Here is a 19,342-nt window from a genome sequence, read left to right on the forward strand (position 1 = left end):
CTTGTCATTTTCGGAGTTAATTTTATCGTGTTGAAAGATCATGTTAGTCTTCCGCCATTCAATCCCCCTACCTCATTGTTAAACACACTCTTTCAACATATTAGATGAATGGTTGAAATTCAAGAATTAAACATGAGAGAAATCATTCGTCCATATCATCAAGACAAAACATTATGGCATTATGGTCCTATCTCAATCACGATAGTTGTCAATTGATAAAACTGAAACTAAGAATACTATTATATACAGAAGTTACCAAAAAAAGGAAAAAGGAATTAACATATATCTCATATTAATACAGTGCAAAGTGCTGCTTATGTTATTTAGGCAGCAAAAAAAAAAAAAAAACTACAATCTGGATTCCTGTTATTTTGTTATCAGTTGATCTTGGGACGCAAGTAAAAGTTCGGGTCCCTAAGAAACCTCGAAACCATCTCCGCCTTGTCAGTGGAAAGATCAGTGTTCTCAAGAATTTGCTCTTTTGATGCCTTGGCAATTGCTTGGACAGAACCAAGAGCTTGACTAAGCTGAATTAAACAATCAGAATAACAAAATAACTCAACCTATAGGCATGGCTATTACGGTTTTGCATAGGACAAAATTATTAGGAAGAGTAGCACAACAAGCCTAGCATAGCATCAAAACTTTGACACCAGAGCAATTATTATCAGTGAAAAGGAATGCTTATGCACAAACTACATGTGACTCTTATACCTTAGTGAGTTTAACACATCCATGTTCAAGAATACAAAGCTTTAGCAATATTAAATGGATGCATGTAAAAATAGAAAACTAAATTGAAGAGTTTCATTCTAGTAGAGAGATTTACCGCATTTGCATCGTGATTGTCAATGCCTGGGATGGAGGTAACAACTTTAAGGTAAAAGTTCATTCCTTGAACCAACTGCTTCCTCTTCAAATCAAAACAATAACAAAGTTCAAACATCAATATGCTAGTTTCACTTCTTATGTGATGTGGTTTCTAGCAGCTAAATAGTATGAAATTTTAATGTAAAATCAATGCGCTGACCTCAGCTTTCAATTTTTCTTCGATTCTCTGTTGTTTGTATGCTGCAATTAGTGGGAGAACAAGAACTATATATAAATTGGAACAACAAACTAAAGCTAGTTAGAAGTTTCAGGTTCTACCTCCAGAAGAATGGGCTATTTTTACCATCTTTTCAAACCCCATCTCTAAGTCCTTAACTGGCACAAATGTAGGCTTGCCAATCACCATCCCAAATCTTCACTTATTCATAACCATATTCTTTCATTATTCAAGTCATACATAGCTAACATCAATCAATCAGAAACAGAACAAACAAAACTCACTTGAAATATGAGTGAATAAATGAATCAATTTCCTCTTTTGCTGGAAGTGTGATAACAACATAAAAATGTGAAAATTGAGTCTTCAGTTTCTGTACTCTGCACCAGAAAATTCAAATCAAGCATAAACTCTTTGTTAAATATAAATACCACTTAAACATAACCCCAAGCATTAGCAATGATTCCAAAACATAAGCCTAGTAACCTGTTGAAGATCGGAGCCACGTTGTTGCAGTCCCAGTTTGTCACAAAAATGAAGGCCACGGACATACCCCCACAATTGAAAATAAAGTCCTACAAAGAAAACCCTCAAAATGTAAGCGGTGAACCAGCATTTCGAAGGAACGAAATAGAATAGGGAAGAAAACACAAAAACAGGCAATTACTGGAGCAATTGGCACGAAATTAAGACGAAAGGAATTTGCAGTGAGGAAAGTCGAGATAAAATCAATGAAGGATGGATGTTGATCCCCTTTCCATCCATTTCTCATCAAACAGACTCCATTTGTACCTACAGTAATTCATAATAATGGCCTCATTCTAAACAAATTAAGATAAGAATGCATATTTTTAGCCATTAAAAATTTACACAGGCAACAAGGCTAAACAAAATGCTCCTATTATTCATTATTACAATACAATTGAGTAGAAAATTAAAATTAAAACAACATATATAAGAAGCTAATGCATTAAGAGAAGCATAGAAGCATTTAAATTATAACTAAAATATGCCTAAAAGCTTCGGTGTGGAGGAGTGGGGAATACGGAGTGCGAAAGTGGCCCCTGCAATAATGTCTCCGGGAGTGAATCTATGAAGCACGGACAATCCTCAGATTAATTGTGTTATTTTCTCAAATTATTATTGGTGTCGATGTGTCCGTGTTCGTGTCGTGTCTGGTGTCCATGTCTGTGCTTCATAGGTGAAAATCAATGGATAAGGAAAATCCAAAATCAAAATCTAATCTATATCTAAATTCTAATTCAAGGAATTAAAGCAATAGATAACGAAAATCCAAAAATGAAGATCGGAAAATTTTAACCTACTTGTTCATTTTTACAATCTTAATTCAACATAAAAAATTAATCTCAAATGAAAAATAGAGATACAATGTCACGAATATGTTCTTTCATATTGCAGAGATCAATTTCACATGAACAATAACCGAATCAGAAACTACAAATAAAAAATCAGATTAAGCAATGTGTTTATTGATCAGTTGATTAAGAAAAATTGATGCGATACCGGAGAATGAGGCATGTGATGGCGTTGAAGTTGTTGAGTCCATGAGTGAATCGAAGAGTGAAAAATGTCTATGAATGAAAAAAAAGAAGCTCGTTTGTTTTCACTCATTGAAGTTTAAATAGCTAAAAAGTAAAGGAATCAGAAAACGATTATACAAACCAACGGTGGAGGAAGGTTTCTGGTACGGCGGCGTATGGTGGTTATTGTCGTCGCAGAACGGAAGCGAAGTTGTTGGTTTGGTGCTCACAAACAAACAAAGTAGCAGTTGTTAGAGAAATTCTTGGGTGAGTCATAGCATTAATAGTTACACACAACCAATCAAATGATTACAAGTAAGATAAACGATATTTAGGATTTTTTATTTTTTAGGACATTGGGTTAGCTAACTTATAGTAGCTTATTATATAGAGTTTTTTTTTTTTTTTGACCGAACTTATTATATAGAGTTGTTTTAGGCATTATTTGGCAAGTTCGATAAACTAGATTATAGTTTATTGGACTACTTTATAAGTTTGTTTGATAAAAATACGAAGTGTTTTGTAACGAACTTCTCTAACTAGTTTATAACGTTTTTTGAAATGATATTTTAAGTAGCGTATGAGTTTATAACTTTTAGCTTTTTTCATTTTTCTCATTTTTACCCTTATTATTTTTATTTATTATTTCCTTTTTTTTAAAAAAAAATATAATAACTACCACTATTCACTAACCATGTTCTTTTATGTCATTTTGTACTTACAACTGCTAAATTTGTCAAACACTTTAATTTTATTCTACAAGCTTTTCAGCTATAAGCCATCAGCCATTAGCTATCATCTATAAGCTAGTTTTGCAGCTATAAGTTAGCTTTTCAGTTATCAGTTAGCGTATAGCTTAATCTTACCAAACAGAGGCTAAGTAGCGTTTGAGTTTATAGCTTATAGCTTTTTACTTTTTATTCCAATTTTTATTTTATTATTTTAATTTCTTTATTTTTTTAATAACAAAACTACCTACTTACAAAAATAATTATTCACTCACATAAAATAACCATGTATTTTATGTTATTTTATTATTACAAAAAACTAAATTTACCAAACACTTTAATTTTATTTTACTAGCTTTTCAGTTACCAGCTAAAAACTAGCTCATCGGCTATCAGCTAATTTATAATTAAACATGAATAGTAACAGAACAGATTAGTCGTGCGTATGATAAAATAAACCAAACGAATTAGCGTACCCCAACGACCACCACTAGTGGAGATTGCTTTCTTGTTGTTTTTAATTTTATTAAAAAAAATAAACCTTGATTTTTAGTTCAATATGACGATGTTTTTTATCCTATTTAGTTTAATGCAATTAGTTTAATATTAATAATTCATATGTTTACAAGAATGATTATTTTATTTTCTGTAAAAAAAAATGATTATTCTTTTTATGTTATTATCAATTTATATCGATTATTTTTTTTTTTTTGAATTTTTTTTATTAAAAATCACTTTTACATTTTGCACATAACCTCAAAAAATTCAAAGACACCCCTGTTAATAACCTTAAAGACTTATGCCCTGTTTGAATTGATATATTTTTGAGCTTATGCAATTTATATGTATTATTATAAATTTTTCAAGGTAGTTTATGATAAAATAGTTTATAAAAATATAATTTTCACTAGTGTGAATTTATAAAATAGCATAAAACCTAATTTATATCGCATAAGCTGTTATTTAATACACAACTTGATGGATACCATTTGATGAAAATTAGGATAGAATTTGACACAAACACTTTTAGGAACTAAATTGAAACAAAGTAAAGGAAAATAGAAGAAATGGAATAAGTAGAAGGGGCGCCACACTCTTTCTAATCCAAGAGAGAATGATAAGCCTATGGATGAAGATCACCACAAGAAAAGGATTCCTTGATAAGATCAATTTTGGTCCAATCCAGAACCTAAGAGCAAATGCTCTCAATTACACAATGTGTAAAACTTAACAAAATTCATTTATTTGGCAAGAGTTACATGCCTCCTTTATATAGGAAAGGCTGATAAGCAAAAGTAACTCCTAAGAAAACAAAAGGATTTCAGCCACTAGCTATCATGATAGTGGAGCTGAATTATTACAAGAAAAATGCAAAATAAAAGAAGAGATAGTGGTGCTCTTTTCATATGCTTAGTGGATGAGCTCTTCATTTTCATATGCTTAGTGGATGAGCTCTTTATTTTCCACTATCACATGCTTGGATAATAATCTTCAACTTTGGTTCTTTTTATTCCATGACCGAAATAATTCTTCTTGTTAAGGGATAGAATTTTAGGATCACATCATTCCCTCCCTCTTCAAGAGAATTCGACCTCGAATTTGTAGCTTGATAACCTCCTGGGTCAAAAATAAATCTATAGAATCCATGATATGTAAGAACTTCTACTTTAGAGAACTTTTCATTTTTATTAGCAAAAAGTGTGTGCTTTTCTTTCCATTGCTTTCTCTCAAATGTGGAATTTCTCTTTTCTTTGATAACTTCTCTTTGAGATAATGAATCAAACATAACTTCAAGAGCACAAGAAGCAAAAGAAGCATTATCAATAGGAATTGTGGCATTTTCAGTAGTTACAAAAACACTCTCAACTTTTTTTTCAATAATTTCATCTTCTACCACTTTGTTCCCTTCACCATAAAAAAATGAAATGTTAGACAAATCAATATGATTAGAAGAGTCCCAACACTTAATCATACAAACCAACTTAAAAGAAGGGACTAGTGTAGTTGCATGCCATAACTTCTCAACACTTTTCTCATTCTCCCTCTCATTGATCTCTATTTTTTCTTTATTTTCCATCTTCTCTTCTTCTTCTTCTTCTTCATGAATTTCTTTATTGTTCACCTCTTTCACAATTATCTCTTTTTCTTTCACCTCACTTTCAAGTATCTCCTTACACATTTTTTTTTCTTCATTTTCTTTATCCTTCTCTAGATTTTTGAGGTGATAATTCTCCCATAATACTTCAAAACTTGTCATATGACTTTTTATTTGTTCCTCACTTTTCTTTCTTCTATCTTCTCTCTCCTTTTCTCTATCTCTTTTATCATAATTTCTTCTATATTTCCTCTCTATGCGGTCGAACTTTTCATGAATTTTTTTAAACTCACTATGAAATAACTTCTCTAACTCATTGGTGAAGACTTGCAGCATTTCTTCATCCATCTTTTTTTTTCCGGTTTTTTTTTTTTCAAACTATGAAAAACAAAAAATAAAACCAACAACAAAATTGAAAAGGATAGATAACACCTGATTTGAACCCGAGCTCTGATTACCACTTGATGGACACCATTTGATGAAAATTAGGATAGAATTTGACACAAACACTTTTAGGAACTAAATTGAAACAAAGTAAAGGAAAATAGAAGAAATGGAATAAGTAGAAGGGGCGCCACACTCTTTCTAATCCAAGAGAGAATGATAAGCCTATGGATGAAGATCACCACAAGAAAAGGATTCCTTGATAAGATCAATTTTGGTCCAATCCAGAACCTAAGAGCAAATGCTCTCAATTACACAATGTGTAAAACTTAACAAAATTCATTTATTTGGCAAGAGTTACATGCCTCCTTTATATAGGAAAGGCTGATAAGCAAAAGTAACTCCTAAGAAAACAAAATGATTTCAGCCACTAGCTATCATGATAGTGGAACTGAATTATTACAAGAAAAATGCAAAATAAAAGAAGAGATAGTGGTGCTCTTTTCATATGCTTAGTGGATGAGCTCTTCATTTTCATATGCTTAGTGGATGAGCTCTTTATTTTCCACTATCACATGCTTGGATAATAATCTTCAACTTTGGTTCTTTTTATTCCATGACCGAAATAATTCTTCTTGTTAAGGGATAGAATTTTAGGATCACATCACAACTTAACCTATCTACTTATGAATTTCGCCTATAAATATTTAGGCAAAATTACACTACATGTCTTTTATCTTATTTTTTGTAACATTTTGGTCCTTTATTATTTTTTTAACACTTTGATCATTATTTTATTTATTTATAAAAAATAAATGACCAAAATGTTACAAATAAAAAAAGATAAATGATCAAATTTTTATAAAAAATGACTAAAATAATACAAATAAAAAAAATAAAGAATTAAAGTGTTATAAATAAAAAATACATGACAAAAATGTTAACAAAGGACCAAAGTGATATGAAAAAAATAAGATAAATGTAATTTTGCCAAAAATTTACTCAATTGGATAAGAGTAGTTGAGATGAAAAATACAATGAAGCACTTTTTGAAACACCAACCGCCATGTGATGACTTTTCACATGCTGCCTAAAAATTAAATTAATTAATTAAATATATATATAAAGTAACAAACTTGTGAATGGTTTTCGTTTACTAGTTGGTTCGACATGAACATGTTACATGTATACGCCACTTCCCCACTGAGGTTTTCCAAAAGCATACGATACGATATTTATTCCATAAAATAAAATGGGACCCATTACATTACATTTTTATATCATATATATTTTTCTTAAAGAAATTAAAAGAAGAGTGTAAGAAAGAAAATTGCAGATTCTCGTTTTCTGACAACAACATTATCTGTGTGATTTTCTTTTCTATTCTCTTCTTTTGTGGCGTTTACGTCAAGAAGGATTTGAAAACATTGCAATTTCTCACATTTCAGATTCCAAAGTTTGAAATTTTCTCCCATAATTTCTCACCCAGATAAGTTTTCATTCTTGGGTTTTTTTTTTGTTTTTCATTTTCATCAATCTCTATCTACAAGGGAATTTCATTCTCATTCAAATCTGAGTTGGGTTGTTCTTTTCCTCTCTCTGAGTTGGGATTTGTATCATCAGAAACAAATCCCGATTTAGAGAGATGGGTATGTTTGTTTGTTTTTTTTTTCTCTTCAAATTTTTCAGATTCTAGCCATTATCATCATAATGACCATAACCTAGTTTATTCATTCTTCACTTATACAATACAACTTTGAGCTTGTTTCATTGTAACAACCACTGTTTTATATTGTTTTGGTTATGTTGTATCAATTTGATTGTTGAACATGTTCTTGAGTTGAGTTGATTCAACTATAAGTGTTGTGGACTAGGAGGGCTGGGTTCAAAATGGGGAGGAAAAAGAAGCAAGTAGGAGAAACAAGTGAAGAAAATGGGAATCATAATAAGGTCGAGGATAAAAGCTCGAATGCATATGATAATGATACTATGATATTTATATGTAAGGCTCACGAGTTGAAGGAAGAAGGAAACAGGATGTTCCAAAAGAGGGATCTTCAAGGAGCTATGGTAAAGTATGAGAAAGCACTCAAATTGCTTCCGACAAAGCATATTGATGTGTCATATGTGCGGAGTAACATGGCTGCATGCTATATGCAGATGGGACTTGGTGAGTACCCTAGGGCGATAAATGAATGTAATTTGGCTCTTGAAGTTACTCCGAAATACAGTATAGCTTTGTTGAAGAGAGCGAGGTGCTATGAGGCTTTGAATAGACTGGATTTAGCATTGACTGATGTTAGTGCTGTTTTGAGTATGGAGCCGAATAATATCATGGCATTGGAGATCTCGGGTAAGGTGAAACGGGAACTTGAAGATAGAGGGTTAAGAGTGAACGATGCGCAAATTGAGTTGCCTCCGGATTATGTTGAACCTCCTTTTGCCGTGCCTTCTGAAAAGGTAGCGAAAGAAAAGAAACACAAGAAGAAGAGCAAAAAAGAGAAGGTCAAGGCTACTGATGAAATTTTAGCGAAGCAAGCTGAGGAGAAACTTGAAGAGAAGAAAGACGAGGACAATATTGAAGCAATTGAGGCGGAGGGCGGTCACAAAGATAAAAAAAAGGCTAATAAATCTAAAAAGAAGGCGGCCAAGGAAAAAAAAGAAAAAAAGAAAGATGATGTTAAAGAGGTCAATGCTGAAAAATGTAACGGTAGAAGTGAAGATGTACCTAAGAAAACAGCAAAACTTATTTTTGGCGATGATATAAGATGGGCTCAATTGCCGGTTAATTGCAGCCTCTTTCAGCTAAGAGAAGTTATTTGTGACCGGTTCCCGAGCTTAGGAGCAGTTCTTGTCAAATATAGAGATCAAGAAGGTGATTTGATCACAATCACTTCTGATGAAGAATTGAAGTGGGCTGAAACAGGATTGCAGGGTTCTGTCCGACTGTATATAGTAGAAGCTAATCCTAACCACGATCCATTCTATCAGAAACTTCATGTGAAGGATGTTGAAATTGATAATGCTGCTACGAATGGTTGCATGATGAAATCAAAGGAAATTATTATCTCATCTTGTATTGAGGATTGGGTAATTCAGTTTGCACAATTGTTCAAGAGCCACGTTGGATTTGAATCTGACAGATACTTAGATTTTCATGAACTCGGGATGAAGCTCTATTCAGAAGCTGTGGAAGAGACTATTACAAGCGAAGAAGCGCAAGGCCTTTTTGACATGGCAGGAGGAAAATTCCAAGAGATGACAGCTATAGCATTGTTCAATTGGGGAAATGTGCATATGTCCAGAGCAAGGAAGAAAGTCTATTTAACCGATGATTCTTCTAAAGAGCATATGCATGAACAAATAAAAAGTTCATATGAATGGGCGCAGAATGAATATGTAAAAGCCGGAGAAAAATTTGAAGCAGCCATTAAAATTAAGTCAGAATTTTTTGAAGGCTTCCTTGCTCTAGGTCAGCAGAGGTTTGAACAAGCGAAACTTTCTTGGTATTACGCACTAAGTAGTAATATAGATTTAGCAACATGGCCCTCCACAGAGGTTCTTCATCTTTACAACAGTGCTGAGGAGAATATGGAGAAAGGAATGCTGATATGGGAAGAATCGCAAGAGCAGCAGCTGAGTGAAACCTCCAATATTGGATTGGACAGGCTATTTAAAAATATGTCATCGGGTGAAACTGCTTCACTGGTGGCAAACATGAGGTCTCAGATAAATCTCTTGTGGGGTACCATGCTATACGAACGCTCGATTTTGGAATTCAAATTAGGGCTACCAGTATGGCATGAGTCTTTGGAAGTTTCAATTGAGAAGTTTGAACATGCAGGAGCTTCTCCAACGGATACAGCTGTAATGTTGAAAAACCACTGTTCAAATAACACTGCTGTAGAAGGTACATTTTATTTCTTAGCTAGAAATTTTTAGCATGATAGATATGCATTCATATCATTTATACTAACAGTTCTTCCAACAGGTCTAGGTTTCAAAATTGATGAAATAGTACAGGCATGGAATGAGATGTATGAAGCTAAAAAGTTGCAGAAAGGAGTTCTGTCCTTTCGCTTAGAACCCTTGTTCAGAAGAAGAGTATCAAAAATATACCACGCCTTTGAGCTTGTATGAATTGCATCCTTTATGCAAGTTGTTGAAGATTAACAAAGTCAACACTCACATAGGTTGATTCTGTGCCTAAAATGCCATTGTCTACATAAAGGTAACTTAAAGTCTAAGACCTATACTGATAACATTCATGCTATTGCTTCTCTTTAACCTGCGTTTTGATTACCTGCATCTATTTAGATTTGTTCTCTGGTATGTACATTTCTGTAAAATGAAAACCTATGAGTGCATCATGCAAAACTTCTTACAAATATGAGAATATTGGCGTTAGATTTAGCAAATGAAATTCCCTGTATGAACTTTTCAATAGCATGAACCTTTGGGACGAGGGAACAGAACACTATAGTCACAAGGAGTATTATGTAGAACAAACACTTCAGATTGAAGGTGTGCTAAGTGTCCGACACTGACATGACTAGCATGTAATTCAACCACTTCAATTTTCTCAAATTATTACCGGTGTCTACATATCAATGTGTCGGGCCTGGTGTCTATATCTGTGTCAGTACTTCGTAGGTTAGTATCAAGTACACAATTAATTGTAATAGAGGGAGGGGGGGGGACATGAATAAACTGGGAAGAAAGACAGTTAGTAACTGTTGAGTTGACACTTGACAGTAAATTATGATAAAACTGTGGATGGATTAAATGGGAAAGGGAGAGTAAATGAAACACTTTTGGTTTGATAGGGATTCAGATGTAGGAGAATCTAGGTTTCTCGAACTCCCGTGTGAGACATGTCTTCTACTTTCAATATTCTCGGCATCCATGTCAATTCTTGTATCAATACACTACTCTTTTTTTTAACTGCAAAATACCCTACTGAGTTAGAGTGGGGTTTGACTTGAATAAACTTTGTACTGGTCTCATTATTTCTGATCCAGTTCTTTTAGAATCCCTTTTTAGAATTTTTTTATTAAAAAAATGTAGATTTCTTTTTCTTATATCCCGCAAGAAATTTGAACTCTACTTGGCAAATCTGCTTTTAGAATAAAGCAACCTTTGGTAGAGTTAGTGCAACTTCACTTAGAACAAGTAAACGAATACATTGCCCAAGGTCGATTATTCTGCATGGATCTTTGTTAGAAACCAATCACAGTAAAACAGAATTTGAAAATAACAGGGCAAAATAACAGAGTTTTATTGATTCAAATGGAATGGAGTGTTACAGATTATAGGAAATGCGAATGTAATATGAACTACCAGAGCCAAGCTCAGTAAAGCAAGCACTATGCTTGCTTCCACATTCTCAACAGAAGAATAATCAAAAGTACCTTCCCTTTTCCTACACCTTCTCCTTATAACTTGGAAACTAACTCACCTGCCCCCTTTCTCTCTCTCCCACGTCATGAGAGTCTAACTAACTTTTGGCATCTTCCCTCTTCTAGAATATACCTTCCAAACTCTAGGGCCCACTGATGATTGCACTAATGATGAGTCATTATTATTGTTGCTAACAGACTGAGTTCTATCAATACTCCCTCCTGTTTGAACTGCCTTGTCCTCAAGGCTCAATTGAGGAAACTGACTTTTCATCATGACACTATCTTCCCATGTAGCTTCCTCAATATTCTGCCCTTTCCATTGAACCAAAACCTGCTCAATGGCTTCATTCTGCACTTGCACAATTCTTCTAGCCAACACCACTTCAGGTTCAATGACAATCCCACTTTCCCCCTCTAAATCTGGTAGCTTATCTTCTCCATGGTAGTTGCCCACAGCTTTCTTCAATAGTGACACATGGAACACAGGATGAACCTTAGAACCTTCTGGTAATTCAAGTTTATAGGCTACTGCTCCCACACGAGCTACCACTGGGTAAGGACCAAAATATCTTGCTGCTAGCTTAGCATTTATCCTGCAGACAACAGATTGTTGTCTATGTGCCCTTAACTTCACAAAAACCCACTCACCCACTTCAAAGGACCTGTCACATCTTTTCTTGTCAGCAAAATGTTTCATCCTATCTTGTGCCCTTACTAGCTGCTCTCTGAGCTGTCTGAGAGCCTCATCTCTGTCTACTAACTCTCTTTGCACAGCAGCTACCCTTGTCTCTCCTTGAACCCATCGTGTAATGACTGGTGGACTCCTTCCATACACAATTTCATAAGGTGTTTTTCCTGTAGCTGCACTATAACTGGTATTAAACCAATATTCACTCCAAGACAACCAATTAGACCATGTCTTTGGTTGATCAGAAATGAAACATCTTAAATAAGTTTCCAAGCAACGATTGACCACTTCTGTTTGACCATCAGACTCAGGATGGTAAGAAGTACTCATTTTTAACTTAGTGCCCTGTAACTTGAATAATTCCTGCCAAAAATTACTCATAAATATGGGATCCCTATCACTGACAATTGATAATGGAATTCCATGTAAACGAACCACCTCTCTGACAAAAACTTCTGCAATAGATCTAGCTGTATAAGGGTGCTTTAAGGGTGTAAAATGAGCATATTTTGATAATCTATCAACAATCACCAATATAGCTTCATATCCTTTGGATCTCGGAAGATTTGTAATGAAATCCATTGATATATCCTCCCAAATTCTCTCAGGAATGGGGAGAGGTTGTAATAACCCTCCAGGAGAACTCGTTAGGTACTTCTGCCTCTGACAAATGTCACAAGCCTTCACATATTCCTGCACAGTGTTTTTCATACCCACCCAGTACAGGTTTGCAGCCACCCTTCTATATGTTCTATAGAATCCAGAATGACCTCCTTGAGGGGTGGAGTGAAATTCAGACAACATAACAGGAATTAGAACAGATTTTGCAGACAGAACTAACCTGCCTTCATAAAGTAGCACTCCTTGCTTATATTCATATCCTGGTCTAGAATGAATATCAGCTTGTAAGTCTCTAATGATTTGTTGTAATTGCTCATCTTTTTGATTTTCAACTTTTACTATCAACTCATCTTTCCACTGAATACAACTGATTCCTTGACATAGTTCTCCTCCTTCATCAATTCTAGAGAGAGCATCTGCTCCCCTATTAAGCTTGCCTGGTTTATACACAATTTCAAAGTCATAACCAAGTAGCTTAGCAGCCCAGTTCTGTTGATCAGCTGTCACCATTCTCTGCTGTAGCAACTGCTTTAGACTCTTCTGATCTGTAGAGACAGTGAATTTCCTCCCAATGAGGTATGGTCTCCAATGTTGAATAGCTAACACCACTGCCATTAGCTCTTTCTCATAAGCAGACTTAGCAAGATTTCTGACCCCTAGAGCTTTACTGAAATAAGCAATGGGTCTCTTTGACTGCATCAGAATAGCTCCAATTCCACCTCCAGAAGCATCACATTCAATAATAAACTCCTTACTAAAGTCAGGAAGTGCCAAAACTGGAGCAGTAGTAAGGCTCTTTTTTAAAGATTCAAAAGCCTTGTATGCTTCATCACTCCACACAAAAGCATCTTTCTTTGTAAGTTCTGTCAGAGGCTTAGCTATCTTCCCATAATTTCTGATGAATTTTCTATAATAACCTGTGAGTCCCAAGAACCCTCTCACACCTTTCACATTCTTTGGAATGGGCCAATTAGTCACACTCACCACTTTATTAGGGTCTACTGCTACTCCTGTACCATTAATCAAATGACCCAAATATTCTATTGATTGTTGACCAAATTGACACTTCTTTTTGTTAGCCACCAGTCCATGCTTCTGTAAAATCAGTAATACCTGCTCCAGGTGCATCACATGTTCTTGCCATGATTCACTATATACCAATATGTCATCAAAAAAGACCAAAACAGTCTTTCTCAATAAAGGTTTGAAAACTTCATTCATTAAACTTTGAAAAGTAGATGGTGCATTCATGAGACCAAAAGGCATTACCATAAACTCATAATGACCTTCATGTGTGCGAAAAGCTGTCTTGTGCACATCTTCCTCCTTCACTCTCACTTGATGATAGCCTGACTTTAAATCAAGCTTGGAAAAGTATTTGGCTCCATGTAATTCATCAAGTAATTCCTCTATAACAGGAATAGGAAATTTGTCAGGTACAGTAGCTTTATTCAATGCCCTGTAATCTACACACATCCTCCAGCTCCCATCTTTCTTTTTGACTAGAATGACAGGACTTGAGAAAGAACTAGTGCTAGGCCTTATGATCCCTGTAGCTAACATTTCCTTCACTTGTTTTTCAATTTCATTCTTGTGATGGTGGGGATATCTATATGGCCTAACATTGACAGCTTCATGTCCATCTTTCAAGGCAATCTCATGTTCTTTCACCCTTTTGGGAGGCAATCCTTTAGGTTCCTGAAACACCCCTGCACACATACTCAACAGTTGTTCCAGTTCCCTTGATTGCTCCTCATCTAAGGAATGAAAGACACCTCTATTTACCTTGTTCGTTTTCCAATCCACAACCTCATTCCTCCATGGCTTACACACCACACTATGTAATGTCTCCATATTGCTCAACTGACTATCCACCCCCTTCATAGTGATCCATTGTTTATTGTACCAAAAGCTCATAGTTTGCTTTTGCCAGTTTACTATCATGTCTCCAAGGGTACGGAGCCATTCAATTCCTAACACCACATCAACACAACCCAAGTCAAAAATCTGTGCATCCACCCTAATTTGCAGCTCATCCATCGCAATTTCCAACTGGGTGCATACCCCATTAGTTTTGGCACATGAGCCATCACCTAATTTGATACTCATTGCAGGACCATCAATTCTTTCCCAATTCATTTTTTGAACTAATTGTTGAGAAATAAAGTTGTGTGAAGCTCCACTGTCAATTAATATCACCACTGGAACTTCGTGAATGGAACCTCTAACCTTTATCACTTGCGGTTTCGAGCTTGGTTGATGGTTAATTTGGTGCAGTTGTCTCAACTCCAGTACACTCATCTCACCATGAGCTTCTTCTTCTTCACTGTCTACTTCGACAGCTATTAGCTTCCCTTCTGATTCATCCTCATCATCATCAATCACCAACACCTTGAGATGACGTTCAGGGCATTGATGCTTGAGGTGATTCGCTCCACCGCATCGGAAGCAGAGTCCTTTCTTTCGCCGTTCCATGATTTCATTATACGAAAGAGAAGAGTATCCTCTGTCGCGATTTTGGCTGCGTCGTGGATCATTTGAATTGGGTCGGTCTTGCTTAGGCCCACCTCCTCCTTCCTTAGATCCATCACCCGATCCATTTTTAACAAAGACCCAATCAGACCGGTCCTTTTGCGAACCACTAATTCCGGTTCGGTTGGACCCATGAACCGGTTTATGTGGTCTATTAAACCCTGGTCCATCTTTCTTCGTCTCCCTTTCAACGGCACGTGCAACTTGCAGAACCTTCGATCTCGTTAATTCTCCCACAACCGATAAACTACGCACCTTCCCTCTAATTTCTTCCTTCAATCCATGTAGAAAATAGCCCAGAAATTGTTTATCTGGTAATCTCGGAATCTGAGCGGTGAGATACTCAAAGTCGTTGATATAATCATCAACGCTCCCTTTCTGACGGAGCTCTGTCAACTGTTCGTAAACGTCACCTTCTCCTTGTCCACCATATCTCTCCAACAACTCCTGCTTCAACGTCTCCCAATCCAATTTTTCATTTTCATTAATCAATGAATTGAAGAAGTGAATCGTTCCTCCTTCCATACATAACTGCGCCAAGTTCACCTTTATCTCCGGTCGAGTGTTCTGAACACGGAAATACACTTCTGCTCTTGAGATCCATCCAGCTGGATCCTCACCGTTGAACATCGGTAACTCAACCTTCTTCACCGATCGACGAAATTCAGCTAAAGAATCGTCATCGAGATGATTACTGCCCGAGTGAGATTGGCGTCGCATCGATCCCTCAATGGATTTCTTTGCTGGATCTACTGCGATTTCATCTTCGACAGCAATCGATTTTCCAATACTCTTCTCAAACAGCGCTATGAGTCGCGCTTGATTCTGCTCCATATTGTGTAGAGTTGTTTTCACTCCACTCAACTCTGCTTCTAACGAAGCGATCTTCTCATCCATGTTTCGAATCAATTGAATCTGGGTTGTATTCTTAGGCATTCACTGATCCTCTTATCACGATCCGGTAGGTCGGACCAATTTGTTAGAAACCAATCACAGTAAAACAGAATTTGAAAATAACAGGGCAAAATAACAGAGTTTTATTGATTCAAATGGAATGGAGTGTTACAGATTATAGGAAATGCGAATGTAATATGAACTACCAGAGCCAAGCTCAGTAAAGCAAGCACTATGCTTGCTTCCACATTCTCAACAGAAGAATAATCAAAAGTACCTTCCCTTTTCCTACACCTTCTCCTTATAACTTGGAAACTAACTCACCTGCCCCCTTTCTCTCTCTCCCACGTCATGAGAGTCTAACTAACTTTTGGCATCTTCCCTCTTCTAGAATATACCTTCCAAACTCTAGGGCCCACTGATGATTGCACTAATGATGAGTCATTATTATTGTTGCTAACAGACTGAGTTCTATCAATCTTTGAAAAAATTATTTCAAGAACTGAATTTCAATTGAATCAATGAGCTGTGGCACACTGAATTAATGGAAATGGGCTTACTTTAATTTTTTCAAATATTTGCTTCTTCCATGCCCCACTATGAAGATTAGTTGAAAAGATGATTGCATTGAATATATATAGTTTGTATTATAATTTCGGTATGATTAAAATAACTTATTTATAACTTATTTGGACTTATCTTATGACATAAGTATTTGAGAGAACTTATGAAAATAGCTTATGATATATACCTATAAGCTATTTTCAGCTTATTTCAATATATTCTCTAGGATAGCGTATGAAAACAACTTACAACTTATATGAAAACAATATAAGGTTGGCTTGGTGGTTGAGGTGGGAAACTTAAGTAATGGAGTGATAGCATGGGAGCTTATGATATATACCTATAAGCTATTTTCAGCTTATTTCAATATATTCTCTAGGATAGCGTATGAAAACAACTTACAACTTATATGAAAACAATATAAGGTTAGCTTGGTGGTTGAGGTGGGAAACTTAAGTAATGGAGTGATAGCATGGGAGGAGGTTTGATCCCCTAGCATAATACTAGTTATACTAACTTTTATCATTTAAAAAAAAAAATGAAGAATACTTTCTTTTGTTGATTATAGAAATAGCTCATTTAAAAGGGCTTATATCATAGGCCCTTATTCAAAAGCACTTAATTAAGTTGTTGATCCAAACATACCCTTTAATATGTTATCGATTTATGATGTAGCTGCAACTGCAATTAATACTTTTTGGGAAATGTTTGATAACGAGAAATGCATGTTCAATTGGAAAGAAAATGAAATAATTGAAAAGGGCTTTATCTAATATGAAAGACTTCACCAAGTCTTCCACGGTGCACAAGTCATGAATAACATTTTAACGAAATTTTACAAAATCTACCGTTGGATTGAGAGTTTATATCATATAGATCATCCATAATTTTTTTTAAAGAAATCGAAAATCATTTGATATGTTATTGAAAAAAAATTATGGATGATCTATATGATATAAACTCTCAATCCAACGGTGGATTTTGTAAAATTTCGTTATAATGTTATTCATGACTTGTGCACCGTGAAAGACTTGGTGAAGTCTTTCACCATAGACTTGGCCATTGAAAAGAATCATAGGTCAGAAATTTCATGTTAATTTGTGGATTTAATAATCTGATATTAGCCACTGATTGTGATTAAATGCTCAGGTATTTGTTGAAATTGATGCATACTTCTTGAATATTGTAGTAAAACTAGTTTCAGTTGAACAGCATTTCATGTTACCAAACATAAACTTATTTCATGTTACTAAACATTGCACTACTAGTTTCTATACATGTCCGAACAGTATTAACGCGTGCTTGCACTAACAACTTTCAGTCATTTGGCATCTTTATAATGTAGTGATTATTCTCTTCATTTATATTTTTGGCGGGTGGTTGTATTCATTGATTTTCTTTGATCAAGCTATACTTGGAGAATTGGTATTATCTTCTTATGAATGATTTCTTTTAAAGAAGTGGCTTTGCATAGTTCTCACAGCTCTTGGCTGTGTTACCAGAGAGATCAAGCATGCGAAAATATCAATTTGTTAGTGGTTATGTTAGGTCCCGTTTTGGGGTGATTTTTTGTTAGTTTCAGTTTTTTGTACATCTAAGCAGAATCCAAACATAATTCCAACAATTCAAACATACACACTCATTAAGCCGAATGAGACTGTTTGTGTACATCTTAGTAAACTGGTGGTCTTGGTTTGAGACGTAACAGAGTTGTGCCTTGTAAACTCAAGGTAGAGATTTTTCTAAGAGCAACAGTCTTCAGATTGTTCAGTTGTTGGAGTATGCCACCTGGAGTTATAGAAGTGGAATAATCCAATTGATAGATGGGTTACGATAAATTTAGCCAACTAATTCCTACTTGAATCAAAATCAAAATCAGAATAACAAAAATCATTGAACAAAACCTGTAAACCAAAATGATTATAACAACATAAAAAGAACAAAATCAGAATTTTGCTTAGAATAGGGAAGAACAAAAACATCCAAGAAGTTTACAAAGATTATAAACGAACCAGAAACACAATAAGACTCCGGCAAAAAAGCAACCAGAATGGGAACACAAACGAACACCAGTGTAAAAGGAACAACACAATTGGCCTTCTTAGAACTCCTTCAGTGTCTCTTAACTCACCAACCGAGCCACCTAGCTCGGACGCAAGATTTATTTAATTGACATATTCATAACTATGGTTTCTTTATTTTGGACTTGAAATGCACTGAACATCTGTTTGAGGTTTTGTGCATGATTGACAATTTGGCATTGCTTGCTGATATTAAATTCTTTAGTTGGAATTTTTTCATAAAATATGTTAATGAGTTGTCTACTTTGGTTTTCTTTGTTGTGTTATTCTCCAGGTTTATTTTGCTATTTTCTGGAGTGTGGTTTCGAGTTCAACATTGTTGTTATAGAAAAGAAGGAAAAAAACTATTCTCTGCATTGTGCTTGATTAGGTTTTCGAAGAATGTAGGAGATTGTGAGTTAATTTACAGGTTGGGAAGATAGAGATGCAGGAATTGCTTTTAACTCAATTTCTGCCTTTGCTCACATTGCCTTCCCTTTTATGGTTAGGTTTAGGATGATTTGATTTTATACAGAAAGCAGTGGGAAATGTATTAGTTTGTGTTTTTTCCTTGTTCTGTAATTTATCCATTTGTAAACTACTTGTTGAGTTAGTGTTTCTTTGTGAAATTTCCTTGTACTAATTTTTTTTCTCTTTTTTTAAAGGTGCATGCATGCTTGAGCAAAAGTAGTATTAGAATGTCAAAGTTATTCCTACGTCAAGCATTGGATTTCATGTCTCAATTAAGAGGAGTCATGGAAAGAACAAGTGACTTCATTGGAAGT

The 19,342-nt window shown here is 35.1% G+C and overlaps 2 protein-coding genes across 5 annotated transcripts; one reads left to right on the forward strand and one right to left on the reverse strand.

The window, feature by feature from the left end:
• Positions 1 to 228: 228 nt before the first annotated feature.
• Positions 229 to 2,886, reverse strand: LOC123884104 (protein PARTING DANCERS). Of its 4 annotated transcripts, none has more exons than XM_045933114.1 (9): positions 2,732 to 2,886; positions 2,573 to 2,640; positions 1,716 to 1,840; positions 1,535 to 1,623; positions 1,333 to 1,428; positions 1,150 to 1,244; positions 1,031 to 1,071; positions 830 to 904; positions 229 to 527 (listed from the first exon to the last, which is right to left on the reverse strand). In XM_045933114.1, exons 2-9 carry the CDS (start codon positions 2,613 to 2,615, stop codon positions 378 to 380), a joined length of 714 nt encoding a protein of 237 aa, XP_045789070.1. In that variant the 5' UTR covers positions 2,616 to 2,640; positions 2,732 to 2,886; the 3' UTR covers positions 229 to 377. The 4 variants fall into 4 exon arrangements, with proteins under 4 accessions (XP_045789070.1, XP_045789069.1, XP_045789072.1 ...); XM_045933113.1 differs by having other exon boundaries at positions 830 to 913; XM_045933116.1 differs by lacking the exon at positions 1,716 to 1,840 and having other exon boundaries at positions 830 to 913.
• A 4,131-nt stretch (positions 2,887 to 7,017) lies between these two features.
• On the forward strand, positions 7,018 to 19,186 carry LOC123884105 (protein PHOX1-like). The gene is made up of 3 exons (XM_045933117.1): positions 7,018 to 9,706; positions 9,788 to 10,027; positions 18,853 to 19,186. Exons 1-2 carry the CDS (start codon positions 7,687 to 7,689, stop codon positions 9,934 to 9,936), a joined length of 2,169 nt encoding a protein of 722 aa, XP_045789073.1. The 5' UTR covers positions 7,018 to 7,686; the 3' UTR covers positions 9,937 to 10,027; positions 18,853 to 19,186.
• Positions 19,187 to 19,342: the final 156 nt, after the last annotated feature.

This window comes from Trifolium pratense, linkage group LG5, assembly GCF_020283565.1.
Source record: "Trifolium pratense cultivar HEN17-A07 linkage group LG5, ARS_RC_1.1, whole genome shotgun sequence".
Taxonomy (NCBI): Eukaryota; Viridiplantae; Streptophyta; class Magnoliopsida; order Fabales; family Fabaceae; genus Trifolium; species Trifolium pratense.

What these genes read in the sequence shown, in the direction of transcription:
- LOC123884104 (XM_045933113.1), bottom strand. Translation starts at nt 2,615, where the DNA reads ATGGACTCAACAACTTCAACGCCATCACATGCCTCATTCTCCG. An exon ending in GTGGCTCCGATCTTCAACAG is followed by an intron (nt 1,429 to 1,534) that starts GTTACTAGGCTT and finishes TTTCTGGTGCAG; the next exon opens with AGTACAGAAACTGAAGACTC. An exon ending in TTTATTCACTCATATTTCAA is followed by an intron (nt 1,245 to 1,332) that starts GTGAGTTTTGTT and finishes GAATAAGTGAAG; the next exon opens with ATTTGGGATGGTGATTGGCA.
- LOC123884105 (XM_045933117.1), top strand. Translation starts at nt 7,687, where the DNA reads ATGGGGAGGAAAAAGAAGCAAGTAGGAGAAACAAGTGAAGAAAATGGG. An exon ending in AAATAACACTGCTGTAGAAG is followed by an intron (nt 9,707 to 9,787) that starts GTACATTTTATT and finishes TTCTTCCAACAG; the next exon opens with GTCTAGGTTTCAAAATTGAT.